Genomic DNA, 20,210 nt, shown 5'->3' with positions numbered 1-20,210 from the left:
GAAAAGGCTTGTTGAGCAAGATAAATCTCACCCAGTAAATCTTGCTGAGCAGTCACTGTCTTTTGACAATACCGTCATAAGAATAATTGGCGAATCTGAAGAGGTTATTGCTGGAAGATTCCATGAGATTTCCTGCAAGATATTAATATTCAGCAGCAAAGAAGCTTTCCTGGATTCCAGAAGCATCTCCAGTACTGCAAAGTATCCAATCTTTCAGTCATCCTTCTCTTTGCCTTCCTCCATTTTCATTTTGTGGAGATGCCGGTGATGTACTGGGGTGGACAAATGTAAGGAGTCTTACAACACCAGGTTATAGTCCAACAGTTTTATTTGAAAATCACAAGCTTTCGGAGGCTTCCTCCTTCATCAGGTGAGTGTAGGATTCCATAAAGGTATAGCATATATAGTCAGAGAACAATGCCTGATGATTACAGATAATCTTTCCAACTGCCCGTTATCAAAGTAATCAAAGGACTTGAATGGTGTTCAGACAGGGAAACATTACATACAAGACTACTGAATACACAAACGGTCACAACACAAAGACAGAGAGAGAGACACCCCCGAATGGCAGAGAAAGAGATAGAATGACCAGTTGCATTAAAAACAGATAACTTTTTTTTCACTGGTGGGGTTACAAGTAGCGTGACATGTTGAGGTCGTCCTCATGGGTGCGGAACTTGGCTATCAATTTCTGCTCGACGATTTTGCGTTGTCGTGTGTCTCGAAGGCCGCCTTGGAGAATGCTTACCCGAAGATCGGTGGCTGAATGTCCATGACTGCTGAAGTGTTCCCCGACTGGGAGGGAACCCTCCTGTCTGGCGATTGTTGCACGGTGTCCGTTCATCCGTTGTCGCAGTGTCTGCATGGTCTCGCCAATGTACCGTGCTCTGGGGCATCCTTTCCTTCAACGTATGAGGTAGACAACGTTGGCCGAGTCACAGGAGTATGAACCATGTACCTGGTGGGTGGTGTCCTCTCGTGTGATGGTGGTATCTGTGTCGATGATCTGTCATATCTTGCAGAGGTTGCCGTGGCAGGGTTGTGTGGTGTCGTGGACGCTGTTCTCCTGAAAGCTGGGTAATTTGCTGCGAACGATGGTCTGTTTGAGGTTGGGTGGCTGTTTGAAGGCGAGTAGTGGAGGTGTGGGGATGGCCTTAGCGAGGTGTTCGTCGTCATCGATGACATGTTGAAGGCTGCGAAGAACATGGCGTAGTTTCTCCGCTCCGGGGAAGTACTGGACGACGAAGGGTACTCTGTTGGTTGTGTCCCGTGTTTGTCTTCTGAGGAGGTCTATGCGATTTTTCGCTGTGGCCCGTCGGAACTGTCGATCGACAAGTCGAGCGTCATATCCCGTTCTTACGAGGGCGGCTTTCAGCGTCTGTAGGTGTCCATCGCATTCCTCCTCATCTGAGCAAATCCTGTACATTCGCAAGGCCTGTCCATAGGGGATGGCCTCTTTGACGTGGTTAGGGTGGAAGCTGGAAAAGTGGAGCATCGTGAGGTTGTCCGTGGGCTTGCGGTAGAGTGAGGTGCTGAGGTGCCCGTCTTTGATGGAGATTCATGTGTCCAAGAAAGAAACCGATTCTGAGGAGCAGTCCATGGTGAGTTTGATGGTGGGATGGAACTTGTTGATGTCATCGTGTAGTCTCTTCAGTGATTCTTCGCCGTGGGTCCATAGGAAGAAAATGTCGTCGATGTATCTGGTGTATAGCGTTGGTTGGAGGTCCTGTGCAGTGAAGAAGTCGTGCTCGAACTTGTGCATGAAAATGTTGGCGTATTGGGGTGCGAATTTGGTCCCCATGCCTGTTCCGTGTGTTTGGGTAAAGAACTGGTTATCGAAGGTGAAGACATTGTGATCCAGGATGAAGCGGATGAGTTGTAGGATGGCGTATGGAGATTGGCTGTTGTTGGTGTTGAGTATTGATGCTGTCGCAGCGATGCCGTCATCGTGGGGGATACTGGTGTAGAGTGCCGAGACGTCCATCGTGGTGAGAAGTGTTCCTGGTTCAACTGGTCCGTGGGTGCTGTGTTTTTGTAGGAAGTCTGTAGTGTCGCGACAGAAGCTGGGGGTTCCCTGTACGATGGGTTTCAGGATGCCCTCGACGTATCCAGAGAGGTTCTCACACAGGGTTCCGTTGCCTGATACGATAGGACGTCCGGGTGTGTTGGCTTTGTGTATCTTTGGGAGGCAGTAGAAGTCTCCCATGCTGGGGAGTACGTGGGATGAGAGTGCGAAGGATGCTTTGAAGGTCTGGATTGAAGGTCTTGATCAGTTTGTTGAGCTGGTGGGTGTGTTCTTTGGTCGGATCTGCGGGTAACCGTCTGTAGTGTTTCTGGTTGTCCAGTTGTCGGTATGCTTCTTTGCAATAGTCCATTCTGTTCTGTATGACGATGGCTCCTCCTTTGTCCGCTGGTTTGATGACGATGTTGCGGTTGGTCTTGAGAGCGTCGATGGCGTTGCGTTGTGCTCGGGTGACATTCTGGACTGTCTTGTGAGTGCGGCTGATGAATCTGGTGTTGACGCATCTCCTGACAGCTTGAGCACACATGTCAAGCTTAGGGCAGCGACCCTCCGGAGGGGTCCAATTTGACTCTTTCTTCTTCGGTTGCTGTACCGCGGATCCCTCCGTCTGCTGTTCCGGATCGTTGATTGTCTCATTGGGTTCGCTGCTGAAATCTTGGGATTTGTGGAAGAATTCCCGGAGCCTCATTCTCCTGATGAATTCCTCTGTGTCCGCCGCGAGACCGATGGGGTCCATTTTGGTGGTGGACCAAAAAACACACCCACCAGCTCAACAAACTGATCAAGACCTTCGATCCAGACCTTCAAAGCATCCTACGCGCTCTCATCCCACGTACTCCCCGCGTGGGAGCCTTCTACTGCGTCCCAAAGATACACAAAGCCAACACACCCGGACGTCCTATCGTATCAGGCAACGGAACCCTGTGTGAGAACCTCTCTGGATACGTCGAGGGCATCCTGAAACCCATCGTACAGGGAACCCCCAGCTACTGTCGCGACACTACAGACTTCCTACAAATAGTGGCCATGGGATCTTTAATGTCCACCTGAGAAGGAAAATGGGGTCTTGGTTTAACGTCGCATCTGAAGGTCGGCACCTCCAACAGAGCAGCACTCCCTCAGTACTGTACTGGGATTGTCAGCCTGGATTATAAACTCAAATATCTGGAGTGGGACTCGAACGCACGACCTTCTGACTCAGGCGAGAGTGTTACCCAAATAGGCAATTAATCCTGCATGACAGTGTTGGCTGCATCCCAAGAGCTAATCAACAGAAAAAAATGTGCTTTTGTAACTGCAAGTTTCTTTTTTCTGATAAATCTCGTATATAGCAGAGGACAGTGGTCCCCTTTAAGAAACTCTTGGCATTGCACAAATCAAAGTTTATTAAAACCCAAGGACTTGAACCCTCTCCAATTCCTTAGCAACCCACGCAAACCTACTGAAGGCAGAAGATATATCCGTGCATTGTGCAAGTTGGAGGCGAGCCCAGCCCTGCCGGCAGTGTGTTAGTGTGTGGTGTATGTGTTGCTGTTATTGATCGTCACTGGTGTGTTTCAGGGGATTGAAAGATTGGAGCCTGGGACTGGAGAGGAGTTTGGACATGGAGCTGAGGGAAAGGCGGTGCAATGCAGCGAGGGTGGAGGCGGCGGCAGGCGCAGAGCACAGCCCTGCAGGTAGACACAGTGAGAAATAAACGCAACTACACCCAGCCCAGAGCCTGCATCGTTCCCTTTAATATCTCCTGACCTTTCTCTGCAGGGCTTGGATTCTGTGGTTGGATTCTCATTGTCATCTCGTTCATCTTCGTTCTTGCAACTTTCCCGCTCTCAATCTGGCTTTGCATAAAGGTAATTTTTATTTTTTTTGTGTAGCTTTAAGAATTTTTTAGAAATTCAGCTCCTGACCCCCTCAGCCCAGGAGCTGAGTGAGTGAGGCGCTGAGTGAGTGAGGAGCTGGGTGAGGAGCTGGGTGAGTGAGGCGCTGAGTGAGTGAGGAGCTGGGTGAGGAGCTGAGTGAGTGAGGAGCTGGGTGAGTGAGGCGCTGAGTGAGGAGCTGAGTGAGTGAGGAGCTGGGTGAGTGAGGCGCTGAGTGAGGAGCTGAGTGAGTGAGGCGCTGAGTGAGTGAGGAGCTGGGTGAGGAGCTGAGTGAGTGAGGAGCTGGGTGAGTGAGGAGCTGAGTGAGGAGCTGGGTGAGTGAGGAGCTGAGTGAGGAGCTGGGTGAGTGAGGAGCTGAGTGATGGAGGCGCTGAGTGAGTGAGGAGCTGGGTGAGTGAGGAGCTGGGTGAGTGAGGAGCTGAGTGAGGGAGGAGCTGGGTGAGTGAGGAGCTGAGTGAGGAGCTGGGTGAGTGAGGAGCTGGGTGAGTGAGGAGCTGAGTGAGGGAGGAGCTGGGTGAGTGAGGAGCTGAGTGAGGAGCTGGGTGATGGAGGCGCTGAGTGAGTGAGGCGCCGGCTGGTGTCTCACTCCGGCTTGTGACATGTGGACTCTCTTATTTAAAAATGATTTGCTTCAATAGCCCGCACTGAGGGGGGGGGGGGTCTGGAGTGTGTGTGGGGGGGGGGGGGTCTGGAGTGTGTGTGGGGGGGGGGGGGGTCTGGAGTGTGTGTGTGTGGGGGGGGGGGTCTGGAGTGTGTGTGGGGGGGGGGGGTCTGGAGTGTGTGTGGGGGGGGGGGGTCTGGAGTGTGTGTGGGGGGGGGGGGGTCTGGAGTGTGTGTGTGGGGGGGGGGGGTCTGGAGTGTGTGTGGGGGGGGGGGGGGTCTGGAGTGTGTGTGGGGGGGGGGGGTCTGGAGTGTGTGTGGGGGGGGGGGGGTCTGGAGTGTGTGTGTGGGGGGGGGGGGGTCTGGAGTGTGTGTGGGGGGGGGGGGGTCTGGAGTGTGTGTGGGGGGGGGGGGGGGGTCTGGAGTGTGTGTGGGGGGGGGGGGGGGTCTGGAGTGTGTGTGGGGGGGGGGGGGGGTCTGGAGTGTGTGTGGGGGGGGGGGGGGGGTCTGGAGTGTGTGTGGGGGGGGGGGGTCTGGAGTGTGTGGGGGGGGTGGGGGCTTGTTGTTTAAATCCCTCCATGGCCTCGCCCCTCCCTATCTCTGAAACCTCCTCCAGCCCTACAACCCTCCGAGATCTCTGCGCTCCTCCAATTCTGGCCTCTTGCACATCCCCAATTTCCATCACTCCACCATTGGCGGCCGTGCCTTCAGCTGCCTCGGCCCTAAGCTCTGGAATTCCCTCCCTAAACCTCTCTCCCTCTCTCCCTCTCTCTCCTCCTTTAAGACGCTCCTTAAAACCTACCTCTTTGACCAAGCTTTTGGTCACCTGTCCTAATATCTCCTTATGTGACTCGGTGTCAAATTTTGTTTGATAATCGCTCCTGTGAAACACCTTGGGACGTTTTACTGCGTTAAAGGCACAAAATAAATGCAGGTTAGAATCATAGAATCATAGAATCATAGAAGTTTACAACATGGAAACAGGCCCTTCGGCCCAACATGTCCATGTCGCCCAGTTTATACCACTAAGCTAGTCCCAATTGCCTGCACTTGGCCCATATCCCTCAAAACCCATCTTACCCATGTAACTGTCCAAATGCTTTTTAAAAGACAAAATTGTACCCGCCTCTACTACTGCCTCTGGCAGCTCGTTCCAGACACTCACCACCCTTTGAGTGAAAAAATTGCCCCTCTGGACCCTTTTGTATCTCTCCCCTCTCACCTTAAATCTATGCCCCCTCGTTATAGACTCCCCTACCTTTGGGAAAAGATTTTGACTATCTACCTTATCTATGCCCCTCATAGTTGTTGTTGTTATGCTGATAGGGTGAGATGCAGAGGGGTGGGAGGAGGTTTGTGTGGAGCATAAATGCCAGCATGGACCTGTTGGGCACAATGGCCTGTTTCTGTGCTGTAAATTCTATGTAATTCGATGCAACACCAATCAATCTCATTTTAAAGTAAATGATTGTATGTGAAGTGTGTTGACATAAGAAGGCCATTATATAAATGCAAGTCTTTCTTCATGACTATGCAGATTTCACTTCACTGTGGAACAAGGGATTGTTCTTTTCGCCTAGTGGAGAAGTCTGAGCTGTAAACAAGAACTCACACAAATTAAAACTAAAGACCAAACAGTCAGCCAGTGCATATTTTCTGACCATTGTTTTTGAAGTACTCCCCTGTTTTATAGAGTAAAAAAATGATTTTGTTTGATCAATTTTCGGAGTTGCACCATAAATAAATTAAACAACTAACGGGAGGAGGAGGCTCTGCAAACATCCCCATTCTCAATGATGGCGGAGTCCAGCACGTGAGTGCAAAAGACAAGGCTGAAGCGTTTGCAACCATCTTCAGCCAGAAGTGCCGAGTGGATAATCCATCTCAGCCTCCTCCCGATATCCCCACCATCACGGAAGCCAGTCTTCGGCCAATTCGATTCACTCCACGTGATATCAAGAAGCGGCTGAGTGCACTGGATACAGCAAAGGCTATGGGCCCCGACAACATCCCAGCTGTAGTGCTGAAGACTTGTGCTCCAGAACTAGCTGCGCCTCTAGCCAAGCTGTTCCAGTACAGCTACAACACTGGCATCCACCCGACAATGTGGAAAATTGCCCAGGTATGTCCTGTCCACAAAAAGCAGGACAAATCCAATCCGGCCAATTACCGCCCCATCAGTCTACTCTCAATCATCAGCAAAGTGATGGAAGGTGTCGTCGACAGTGCTATCAAGCGGCACTTACTCACCAATAACCTGCTCACCGATGCTCAGTTTGGGTTCCGCCAGGACCACTCGGCTCCAGACCTCATTACAGCCTTGGTCCAAACATGGACAAAAGAGCTGAATTCCAGAGGTGAGGTGAGAGTGACTGCCCTTGACATCAAGGCAGCATTTGACCGAGTGTGGCACCAAGGAGCCCTAGTAAAATTGAAGTCAATGGAAATCAGGGGGAAAACTCTCCAGAGGCTGGAGTCATACCTTGCACAAAGGAAGATGGTAGTGGTTGTTGGAGGCCAATCATCTCAGCCCCAGGGCATTGCTGCAGGAGTTCCTCAGGGCAGTGTCCAAGGCCCAACCATCTTCAGCTGCTTCATCAATGACCTTCCCTCCATCATAAGGTCAGAAATGGGGATGTTTGCTGATGACTGCACAGTGTTCAGTTCCATTCGCAACCCCTCAGATAATGAAGCAGTCCGAGCCTGCATGCAGCAAGACCTGGACAACATCCAGGCTTGGGCTCATAAGTGGCAAGTAACATTCACGCCAGATAAGTGCCAGGCAATGACCATCTCCAACAAGAGAGAGTCTAACCACCTCCCCTTGACATTCAACGGCATTACCATCACCGAATCCCCCACCATCAACACCCTGGGGGTCACCATTGACCAGAAACTTAACTGGACCAGCCATATAAATACCGTGGCTACGAGAGCAGGTCAGAGGCTGGGTATTCTGCGGCGAGTGACTCACCTCCTGACTCCCCAAAGCCTTTCCACCATCTACAAGGCACAAGTCAGGAGTGTGATGGAATACTCTCCACTTGCCTGGATGAGTGCAGCTCCAACAACACTCAAGAAGCTCGACACCATCCAAGATAAAGCAGCCCGCTTGATTGGCACCCCATCCACCACCCTAAACATTCACTCCCTTCACCACCGGCGCACTGTGGCTGCAGTGTGCACCATCCACAGGATGCACTGCAGCAACTCGCCAAGGCTTCTTCGACAGCACCTCCCAAACCCGCGACCTCTACCACCTAGAAGGACAAGGGCAGCAGGCGCATGGGAACAACACCACCTGCACGTTCCCCTCCAAGTCATACACCATCCCGACTTGGAAATATATCGCCGTTCCTTCATTGTCGCTGGGTCAAAATCCTGGAACTCCCTTCCTAACAGCACTGTGGGAGAACCGTCACCACACGGACTGCAGCGGTTCAAGAAGGCGGCTCACCACCACCTTCTCGAGGGCAATTAGGGATGGGCAATAACTGCCGGCCTTGCCAGCGACGCCCACATCCCGTGAACGAATAAAAAAAAAAAGCTGGTCTCAGTAAAAGTGACCATGAAGCTGTCGGATTGTCAGAAAAGGCCAACAGGTTCACTCGTCCCTTTAGGGAAAGAAATTTGCTCTCCTCACTCTGTCTGGACCTATGTGACTCCAACGTGGTTCGGAGTAATTTTGACATTGTGCGACTATGTAAAACGTGTGCATGGGATCCAGCCGCCTGTTTTCACATCTCTGCCCATTTTTGTTTCTATTGAAGTCAACGGAAAAAAAGGGAAGGATGTCAAACAGGCTGCCGATTTGCTGTTACCCCATTTACACTAGCGCACAAAGTCAAGATTATCCTCCAATAACTCTTAACTGCCCTCTAAAGCGGCCTAGTAAGACAGTCCGTTGTACGAAACTGCTGCGGGAACACCATCACCACACCACCTTCCTGTGCCTGATTTCTGGCTATTTAAAGTGGTGGTGGGGATAGGGGTTGGAAACACATTGGGAATATTCCCACCGGGTGGGGAGTTGGTTAAAATGCCGCCTATAGAATCTACAGGCACGTTCGGCCCAACGGCTCTGTGGATCCTCCCACTCTAATTGCCGCCTTTTTTATTCGTTCATGGGATGTGGGCGTCGCTGGCGAGGCCGGCATTTATTGCCCATCCCTAATTGCCCTTGAGAAGGTGGTGGTGAGCCGCCGCCTTGAACCGCTGCAGTCCGTGTGGTGAAGGTTCTCCCACAGTGCTGTTAGGAAGGGAGTTCCAGGATTTTGACCCAGCGACGATGAAGGAACGGCGATATATTTCCAAGTCGGGATGGTGTGTGACTTGGAGGGGAACGTGCAGGTGGTGTTGTTCCCATGTACCTGTTGCTCTTGTCCTTCTAGGTGGTAGAGGTTGCGGGTTTGGGAGGTTCTGGGTCGAAGAAGCCTTGGCGAGTTGCTGCAGTGCATCCTGTGGATGGTACACACTGCAGCCACTGCGCCGGTGGTGAAGGGAGTGAATGTTTAGGGTGGTGGATGGGGTGCCAGTCAAGCGGGCTGCTTTGTCCTGGATGGTGTTGAGCTTCTTGAGTGTTGTTGGAGCTGCACTCACCCAGACAAGTAGAGAGTATTCCATCACACTCCTGACTTGTGTCTTGTAGATGGTGGAAAGGCTTTGGGGAGTCAGGAGGTGAGTCACTCGCTGCAGAATACCCATGATAAGGTGGTGGTGGGCCGCCTTCTTAAACCACTGGTAGCGGTTTGGTACAACTGAGGGGCTTGCTAGCTCCTCTTCAGAGTGCGGTTAAGAGTCAACCGCGCTGGTGCGGAACTGGAGTCACATCTCGGCCCAGACCGGGTAAGGACGGCAGGTGTTAGTCTGGAGTCACGTGTAGGCCCAGACCGGGTAAGGACGGCAGGCTTCCTTCCCTACAAGGAGATTAGCGAACCAGTTGGGATTTTACGACAACCTGACAACTTCATGGTCACTTTTACTGATTCCAGATTTTTATTTCTAGATGTTTTAAACTGAATTCAATCTTGAAGTCACATTCTCTGGATTACAACTGAGGGGTCATAACGAGGAAAGACTGAACAGGCGGGGGCTCTTTTCTCTAGAAAAGAGAAGGATGAGGTGTGACCTGATAGAGGTCTTAAAAATTATGAATGTGTTTGATAGGGTGGACGTAGGAAGGATGTTTTCACTTGTGGGGGAGTCCAAAACTAGGGGCCATAAATATAAGATAGTCACTAATAAATCCAATAGAGAATTGAGGAGAAACTTCTTTACCCAAAGAGTGGTTAGAATGTGGAACTCGCTACCACAAGGAGTAGTTGAGGCAAATAGCAAAGATGCATTTAAGGGGAAGCTAGAAAAACACATGAGGGAGAAAGGAATAAAAGGATTGAGATGAAGAAGGGAGGGAGGAGGCTCGTGTGGATCATAAACACCGGCATGGACCCGTTGGGCCGAATGGCCTGTCTCTGTGCTGTAAATTCTATTTATTAGTCCTGGCCTCTGGGTGACTAGTCTTGTATCTCTGTACTCGGGTGATTAAAACTGCAATTTAAAACTGTAGGGAAAGTCTGAGAAACCATGTACACAGTTCTATTTCTGTCACACCCTGTAATACTGAAGAATGCCTCCAACAAAGAACACACAGGCCGATGACACTCGGTCATCAGCTGGCAATAACCATTCCGGTTCTGAGGAATGCAAATGCAGTGAATAAAACTAATGTGCTGATAACACTGACTGCACTTGAGGGCAGTGAACCAAACTATATCTTCGTAAATCAAAGGCAGCATTCTTGACTCAACAACAACAAGGTAACAGAGAGGGTCGATGAGGGCAATGCAGTTGATGTGGTGTAAATGGATTTTCAAAAGGTGTTTGATAAAGTGCCGCATAATATGCTTATCATCAACATTGAAACCCATGGAATAAAAGGGACAGTAGCTGCATGGATATAGAATTGGCTAAGTGACAGAAAACAGAGAGTAGTGGTGAACGGTTGTTTTTCGGACTGGAGGGAGGTGTACAGTGGTGTTCCCCAGGGGTCGGTGCTGGGACCACTGCTTTTCTTGATATATATTAATGACTTGGACCTGGGTGTACAGGGCACAATTTCAAAATTTGCAGATGACACAAAACTTGGAAGGGTAGTGAACAGTGAGGAGGATAGTGATAGACTTCAAGAGGATATAGACAGGCTGGTGGAATGGGCGGACACGTGGCAGATGAAATTTAACGCAGAAAAACGCAGTGTGATATATTTCAGTAGGAAGAACGAGGAGTGGCAATATAAACTAGATGGCACAACTCTAAAAGGGGTACAGGAACAGAGAGATCTGGGGGTTAGCGGAGCAGGCTCGAGGGGCCGATTGGCCTACTCCTGCTCCTATTTCTTATGTTCTTATGTGCATAAATCGTTGAAGGTGGCAGGACAGGTTGAGAATGCAGTTAAAAAAGCAAACGGGATCCTGGGCTTAAAAAATAGAGGCATAGAGTATAAACGCAAGGAAGTCATGATAAACCTTTATAAAACACTGGTTTGACCACAACTGGAGTATTGTGTCCAGTTCTGGGCACCGCACTTTTGGAAAGATATGAAGGCCTTAGAAAGGCTGCAGAAGAGATTTACTAGAATGATTCCAGGGATGAGGTACTTTCGTTATGTGGATAGACTGGAGAAGCTGTTCTCCTTGGAACAGAGATGGTTGCGAGGAGATTTGATAGAGGGATTCAAAATCATGAAGGGTCTGGACAGAGTAGGTAGAGAGAAACTTTTCCCATTGGCGGAAGGGTCAAGAATCAGAGGACACAGATTTAAGGCGATTGGCAAAAGAACCAAAAGTGACATGAGGAAAAACTTCTTCACACAGCGAGTGGTGGTGCAGTTATGGCAGTCAATTGGGAAAGCAAATAGCATGTTGGTCTTTATTGCAAGGGGGTTGGAGGACAAGGGTAAGGAAGTCTTACTACAGCTGTACAGGGCTTTAGTGAGACCTCACCTGGAGTACTGTGTACAGTTTTGGTCTCCTTATCTAAGGAAGGATGTACTTGCCTTGGAGGCGGCACAACGATGATTCACTAGATTAATTCCTGGGATGAGAGGGTTGTCCTATGAAGAGAGGTTGAGTGGAATGGGCCTATACTGTGGAGTTTAGAAGAATGAGAGGTGATCTAATTGAAATATGTAAGATTCTGAGGGGGCTTGACAGGGTTGATGCTGAGAGGTTGTTTCCCCTGGCTAGAGAGTCTAGAACAAGGGGGCATAGTCGCAGGATAACGGTCGGCCAGTCAAGACTGAGATGAGGAGGAATTTCTTCACACAGAGGGTTGTAAATCTTTGGAATTCTCTACCCCAGAGGGCTGTGGATGCTCAGTCAATTAATATATTCAAGGCTGAGATGGATAGATTTTTTGGACTCTAGGGAAATCAAGGGATATGGGGATCGAGCGGGAAAGTGGACTTGAGGTCGAAGATCAGCCATGATTTGATTGAATGGTGGAGCAGGCTCAAGAGGCATTATGGCATTCGAACATACGAATTAAGAACAGGAGTAGGCCATTCGGCCCCTCGAGCCTGCTCTTCTATTTGGTAAGATCATGGTTGATCTGATTGTGACCTTATCCCTACTTTTCCGTCAACCGACTATAACCTTTGACTCCCTTGTTAATCAGGAATCTATCTAACTCAGCCTTAAAAATATTCAATGACCCTGCCTCCACCGCTCTCTGGGGAAGGGAGTTCCACAGACTCCCGACCCTCTGAGAGAAAACATTTTTCCTCATCTTTGTCTGAAATGGGAGACCCCTTATTTTTAAACTGTGTCCCCCAGTTCTAGTCTCTCCCACAAGGGGAAACATCCTCTCAGCATCTACCCCTTCTAGTCCCCTCAGGATCTTATATGTTTCAATAAGATCACCTCTCATTCTTCTAAACTCTAGTGTATACAAGCCCAACTTGTCCAACCTTTCCTCATAAGATAACCCCCTCATCCCAGGAATCAGTCAAGTGAACCTTCCCTGAACCGCCTCTAAAGCAATTATGTCCTTTCTTAAATAAGGAGACCAAAACAGCACACAGTATTCCTGATGTGGTCTCACCAATGCCCTGTACAACTGTAGCAAAACATCTCTACTTTTATATTCCATTCTCCTTGCAATAAATGACAACATTCCATTTGCCTTCCTAATCACTTGCTGTACCTGCAAACTAACTTTTTGTGATTCATGTACTAGGACACCCAGATCCCTCTGCACCTCAGAGTTCTGCAATCTCTCTCCATTTAAATAATATACTGCTTTTCTATTCCTCCTGCCAAAGTGGACAAGTTCACATTTTCTCACATTATACTCCATCTGCCAATTTTTTGCCCACTCACTTAACCTATCGATATCCCTTTGCAGACTCTTTATGTCCTCTTCACAACTTACTTAGGAACATAGAAACAGGAGTAGGCCATTCAGCCCCTCGTGCCTGCTCCGCCATTTGATAAGTTCATGGCTGATCTGTGATCGAGCTCCATATACCTGCCTTTGGCCCATATCCCTTAATACCTTTGGTTGCCAAAAAGCTATCTATCTCAGATTTAAATTTAGCAGAAGAGAGTTCCAAACTTCTACCACCCTTTGAGTGCAGAAATGTTTTCTAATCTCACTCCTGAAAGGTCTGGCTCTAATTTTTAGACTGTGCCCCCTACTCCTAAAATCCCCAACCAGTGGAAATAGTTTCTCTCTATCCACCCTATCCGTTCCCCTTAATATCTCATAAACTTCGATCAGATCACCCCTTAACCTTCTAAACTCCAGAGAATACAACCCCAATTTGTGTAATCTCTCCTCGTAACTTAACCCTTGAAGTCCGGGTATCATTCTAGTAAACCTACGCTGCACTCCCTCCAAGGCCAATCTGTCCTTCCGAAGGTACGGTGCCCAGAACTGCTCACAGTACTCCAGGTGCGGTCTAACCAGGGTTTTGTATAGCTGCAGCATAACTTCTGCCCCCTTGTACTCCAGTCCTCCAGATATAAAGGCCAGCATTCCATTAGCCTTCTTGATTATTTTCTGCACCTGTTAATGACACTTCAATGATCTATGTACCTGAGCCCCTAGGTCCCTTTTGGACATCCAGTGTTTTTAACTTTTTACCGTTCAGAAAGTACCCTGTTCTATCCTTTTTTGATCCAAAGTGGATGACCTCACATTTGTCGACATTGAATTCCATTTGCCAGCTTTGCCCATTCACCTAATCTATCAATATCCCTTTGTAATTTTATGTTTTCATCTACACTGCTTACAATGCCACCAACCTTTGTGTCATCGGCAAACTTAGATATGAGACTTTCTATGCCTTCATCTAAGTAGTTAATATTGTGAATAATTGAGGCTCCAAGACAGATCCCTGCGGGACTCCACTAGTCACATCCTGCCAATGTGAATACCAACCCATTATCCCTACTCTCTGTTGCCTTTCGCTCAGCCAACTTCCTAACCAAATCCGTACTTTTCCCTCGATTCCATGGGCTTCTAACTTAACTAACAGTCTCTTATGTGGGACCTTATCAAATGCCTTCTGGAAGTCCATATAAATAACATCCATTGACATTCCCCTGCCCACTACTTTAGTCACCTCTTCAAAAAATTCAATCAGGTTTGTCAGGCACGACCTACCTTTCACAAATCCATGCTGGCTCTCTCTGATTAACTGAAAATTCTCGAGGTCATAGAATCATAGAAGTTTACAACATGGAAACAGGCCCTTCGGCCCAACATGTCCATGTCGCCCAGTTTATACCACTAAGCTAGTCCCAATTGCCTGCACTTGGCCCATATCCCTCAAAACCCATCTTACCCATGTAACTGTCCAAATGCTTTTTAAAAGACAAAATTGTACCCGCCTCTACTACTGCCTCTGGCAGCTCGTTCCAGACACTCACCACCCTTTGAGTGAAAAAATTGCCCCTCTGGACCCTTTTGTATCTCTCCCCTCTCACCTTAAATCTATGCCCCCTCGTTATAGACTCCCCTACCTTTGGGAAAAGATTTTGACTATCTACCTTATCTATGCCCCTCATTATTTTATAGACTTCGATAAGATCCCCCCGAAACCTCCTACTCTCCAGGGAAAAAAGTCTCTGCCTATCCAACCTCTCCCTATAAGTCAAACCATCAAGCCCCGGTCGCACCTAGTAAATCTTTTCTGCACTCTTTCTAGTTTAATAATATCCTTTCTATAATAGGGTGATCAGAACTGTACACAGTATTCCAAGTGTGGCCTTACTAATGTCTTGTACAACTTCAACAAGACATCCCAACTCCTGTATTCAATGTTCTGACCAATGAAACCAAGCATGCTGAATGCCTTCTTCACCACCCTATCCACCTGTGACTCCACTTTCAAGGAGCTATGAACCTGTACTCCCAGATCTCTTTGTTCTATAACTCTCCCCAACGCCCTACCATTAACAGAGTAGGTCCTGGCCCGATTTGATCTACCAAAATGCATCACCTCACATTTATCTAAATGAAACTCCATCTGCCATTTATCGGCCCACTGGCCCAATTTATCAAGATCCCGTTGCAATCCTAGATAACCTTCTTCACTGTCCACAACGCCACCAATCTTGGTGTCATCTGCAAACTTACTAACCATGCCTCCTAAATTCTCATCCAAATCATTAATATAAATAACAAATAACAGCGGACCCAGCACCGATCCCTGAGGCACACCGCTGGGCACAGGCCTCCAGTTTGAAAAACAACCCTCTACAACCACCCTCTGTCTTCTGCCGTCAATCCAATTTTGTATCCAATTGGCTACCTCACCTTGGATCCCGTGAGATCTAACCTTATGTAACAACCTACCATGCGGTACCTTATCAAAGGCTTTGCTAAAGTCCATGTAGACACGTCTACTGCACAGCCCTCATCTATCTTCTTGGTTACCCCTTCAAAAAACTCAATCAAATTTGTGAGACATGATTTTCCTCTCACAAAACCATGCTGACTGCTCCTAATCAGTCCCTGCCTCTCCAAATGCCCGTAGATCCTGTCTCTCAGAATACCCTCTAACAACTTACCCACTACAGATGTCAGGCTCACCGGTCTGTAGTTCCCAGGCTTTTCCCTGCCGCCCTTCTTAAACAAAGGCACAACATTTGCTACCCTCCAATCTTCAGGCACCTCACCTGTAGCTGTCGATGATTCAAATATCTCTGCTAGGGGACCCGCAATTTCCTCCCTAACCTCCCATAACGTCCTGGGATACATTTCATCAGGTCCCGGAGATTTATCTACCTTGATGCGCGTTAAGACTTCCAGCACCTCCCTCTCTGTAATATGTACACTCCTCAAGACATCACTATTTATTTCCCCAAGTTCCCTAACATCCATGCCTTTCTCAACCGTAAATACCGATGCGAAATAGTCATTTAGGATCTCACCCATCTCTTGTGGTTCCGCACATAGATGACCTTGTTGATCCTTAAGTGGCCCTGACGATCCGGATTCTTTCCCCTCAGTCTGGTTCAGTAATAACTGAAGTCGAATACATTTTAAAGTTCAACACATCTTTAATAGCAGGGTTCTTAGTCTGCAGCATTGATTTGGACTCCTGATAGAGTCCCTCTATGCTGGCAGAGCAAGAACAAAAACACAGAAATCCACACGTTTTTATACAATCAATAGGGGTTGGAACATACTTAACGAGGGTCAACACCAATCATAAGCCGGGCATAGGTTGCCATGCGAGGTTACATTATTTCCGACCAATCATAAATCGTCCATGTGCTGATCATGCTGCTGTTAGACATCAAAGGGGATAACTTCCTCACTTTCCAACTTGGAATGTTCTTCCCTGTTCCTTCTGTTCCTTATCTCCCAACCTGGAATGTCTTTCAACTTTGGCTAAGCTCGTTACCTATATTGATCTGCCATAAACATGGAGACATTCAGACCAGTCCTTGACTCACATCAAAGACCTATCATTGATAAGACAATGCAGGCCTGCTGACTAAGCAAACATATGGCCCAGCAGGAGGGCCAGGCCACTTGTATCAATCTCAGTTACTAACTAATTAACCCTTTCTAACCATTTTGCATTCTGCTTCTTTGCCACGTAGACATTTTAATATTTTACCGAAAACTGACCACGTAGGGATTCTCATTCCCCCCTTTTATCATTTTATGATAACCAATTATTACGGTGCTCACTGGTTCTGCAGGTTCTGCAGTGCAGCAACATTTAAGTAAGCAATAAACTATAAGAATTATAACAATGAATATGACTAGCCCTTGAACTAGAGAAGTCCCAATCGAACACAGACATGTTTCATCAATACGCCTTTGTATCTTATCTGTTCTCAGGAACAGACTCCTTCTAAACATCTCTCAAGTAAGTTGCGAATGTCCTTGGTCAGCTAAACCTATTCATGTTAGTTTGAAAAGGCTAACATCGTCAAATATCCCATGGTGCTTTATATTTTGTTTCCAGCCTAACTAGACTGAATGGTACCTTTCAGACCATTTTACACCTGTGAATTGGTGCCCTCCCCATTATATCCCTTAATCCAAATTCTCCCTACAATATCCCGTTAGATGCTGTACCTCATCTTAACCAGGTTCCCTTCGTGTTGGCCACCAGTCCGGGTGGAAGAGAGGCAGAGCATCTGATAATCCTATCGAACTATAATTGTCTTCCCTTTTACATGCACCTTACCCCAGCGGGTGCTACTCCCAGTACCATTAAGATGTGTTCTTAGTTGAAACCACAGAGACAATGGGGACATTCTCACCCAGGCTCTGTTTTACTATCTTTGCCAAACCCTTCATCCTCTACTTACATTTATTACATGCAATGAAAATCAAGAAGCACATTACAACAAACTGCACTATGACTAATACATATGAAATTAATCTAATCCAAGGATGGATCTGTATATTCAGTCCCAAATTCCAGAGGTCATTTCACCAGGTGGTGACTTTAATTTGGTCAATGTCATGCTTAATGTTGTTATTGTCCTGTTGTAGGTTATAATAAACCTTCTAGGAGAGGCGTATCTCCATTCGCAATGCTTCCAAGTATTTAGACAACAGGGGTGTCAGATACCCAAATGTGTCCTGATATGCTTTTAAGTCCTTTCTGACATTCTCAGAAACTTGTACGGTGGTGAGGTTATGCTGGTGTATCTCTACCAGTTCCTCGGGTCCAATCCGAACCAGGACTTCAGAAATGGAGTAGAATTCTGGACTTAAAATATCACAAGTTAGATTGGCATATTTAAACGTTTTCAAATTAGTTGTAACACAATATGCCCTCTCCGGCATATACCACTTAAGTGGGTTTTAGATCCACCTCTAGGGCCTCCATGGTACAGTTAATATCCGGATTGGTACCGGTATTATTAAACCCACACTGTGCTTCTAGCTGTGTCCAACACTATGTGGACACACAGTGACAACATGTCTAGTAACACATCCCTTTAATTTTGTTCTAGCCAATCAGCTTAAATCTACGTCCTCTAGTTCTTGAACCCTCTGCTAGGGGAAACAGGTACTTCCTGTCTACTTTATCTGAGCCCCTCATAATCTTGTAATTTTGTATCCATCGTGCGGATATCTTCTAAATATTGTTTCTCCCAATTTTATTGTTAACTAATGGGAACCTAACCCTGAATTTTGGAAATCCAAATTACTGTGTCCCTTTTTACTTTAATTTCAGTCCTTTTGATTGATACCAGTGTTTCCTGACTGTTTCATTAATTAGTTGGTTTCTCTATGGACCATGTGTCAGTGCCTTGTTTAAAAGGATTTCTCACTCGCCTGGACCACATTAACCATTTTCCTGTTGTGCTGTTGTCAAGTAACTGAGCCTGTCTGAGACTCATTCTTCAATGTATCTTCTTCATGTATCTCCGCATACTAGCAGCATCTCATAGGAATGAGCTTAGTGTTCTTGGATATTAACTTTCTGCTGGCCAGTCTCTTCCTCATGGTATTTCCGAACATTTTCCATGGCACACATCATATGTCCTGTAGGATTCAGTCCTGTAAAAGCAACTGGTTTGTTTAAAGAGTGGTTGCAATAGCTCACCAGGCCATAGGCCTTTGTAATCATGTTCTTCATCCTGATCTCCATTTCAGATGATGGCAACATACATTTGTATCTTTTATGTCCACTGTAGCCATTCTTAGGTTTTCAGGTTATCTTATCAAAAAGATCAGGGGTGTCTAGAGTGCTTATCTCCCCCTGCATGGTCCCGATGTCAGGGTAGTGGCCAGGCTTTTGAGTGTAGTTTTCTCATTATTCATTATAGGCAAGGACACAAATATCTCCACGAGAAAGCTATCAATTTACTATTCTCAACTACACTTTCCTGACTTCCACTAGATTGTATATTTATGCCAGATTGATTTTTTATCATGCCCAATTCAATGACTTTAGAGAAATTCCCATATCTCCCCACCTCGAGCATTCTGTCTCGGAAGACAACAAACAGGTTAAAACAAAACAAATCAAAATGTGTTCAAAAGAAGAGAATCAGGTTGATATCACCACGCTGTGACATTTGGTATCCGCTGATGTCTGCAGCTAAAGTCTTAAATCTTTAACACCACTGGATCGTTTCCTGCACCAAATTTCTCCAGCAAAGGTTGCACCGTAACTTTGTAACTACTCTTGGTAATCCTGCACCATCAACACTCACGTGGTCCCAAAAAAAACCCAGGGTCACCTGTTTTAAAAGAAACACAGAAAATCCATTGCGGCTCTTCTTGAGAGCCCAAGTGATTAATTTGTCAAATCTTCATTTATTATTTATTTATCCAAAGGAATAATCCCTATACCCAAAACAAATTTAGAAAACAAAACAGGAGAGAGAATTTGCCTAGTTCCACTCTCTCCCTCTCTCTGAAGCACGCAGCCTGTCTGAAATAAACACTGTCTCTCCCACATACAGATGTACGCAGGGCTGCAGACTGGAATTTCTAACTCCAAGTCCTAATCTCTGTGTTTTCAAGATGTAACCACATTAAGCAGATATCATTAGCAGCCGCCTGCTAAGATACGTTATATTCCTCTTTTATTAATTTATTAATGGTTTGGGCATGTGTTTCTAGCACTGTAGCTATCCTTTGCAAATATATGGTCAACATTTGATCCTCAGACAATTCCTTATCTGTATTTTCATTTGTCTTTTAATATATCTTTAATGCGAGACCCTAAATCTCTGACCTTTTGATCTAATGTTGTCAAATCAATGGTGTTAACAACGGAGGCAAAGGCAGTTGCTATATCACTTATCACAGATCTTTACATCTCCATATTTGCCTATCTCTTTTTACGATGTCCACCTCCATTCCATGTCGCTCTTTGTTTTAACACTTGAGTTAGGAGGTGTTGATCTAATTGTTGAGTTTTCTTAGCAGTCTCAATGCGAGTTATATAATTTGTCAGGGAAGGTCTCCCCTCTTTGGTCAGATCTTGTATTCTACTATTAATTTCAAATAAAATTGAATAGCCCCAGAACTTGTCAAAACTTCCTTATCATACTGTGGCAGGGTAAAACTGATAGGTGTTTAGTACCCTGTGTCAGTACATAGCTCAAGTAATGGACTTCCAATTGTCTAACCTATGCTTCCTTTTCATATGATTTGTTTTACATTCCTTTCTAATCAATTTTTCACAGTAGCGTGAAAACTTATATCTCAGTCAA

At 46.8% G+C, this 20,210-nt stretch overlaps 1 protein-coding gene across 1 annotated transcript in view; it reads left to right on the top strand.

The window, feature by feature from the left end:
- The first annotated feature begins 258 nt into the window (after window positions 1–258).
- LOC137326871 (stomatin-like) overlaps window positions 259–20,210 on the top strand; it is a 92,076-nt gene continuing 72,124 nt past the window's right edge. Inside the window, exons 1-3 of the mRNA XM_067992252.1 lie at window positions 259–287; window positions 3,587–3,702; window positions 3,788–3,876. Of these exons, the coding sequence (XP_067848353.1) occupies window positions 259–287; window positions 3,587–3,702; window positions 3,788–3,876 (234 nt within the window). The remainder of the gene's footprint in view (window positions 288–3,586; window positions 3,703–3,787; window positions 3,877–20,210) is intronic.

Source organism: Heptranchias perlo, chromosome 11, assembly GCF_035084215.1.
Source record: "Heptranchias perlo isolate sHepPer1 chromosome 11, sHepPer1.hap1, whole genome shotgun sequence".
NCBI classification, from domain to species: domain Eukaryota; kingdom Metazoa; phylum Chordata; class Chondrichthyes; order Hexanchiformes; family Hexanchidae; genus Heptranchias; species Heptranchias perlo.
The sequence above is the reverse complement of the archived record's forward strand: the minus strand, read 5'-3'. Positions and strand labels throughout refer to the sequence as shown.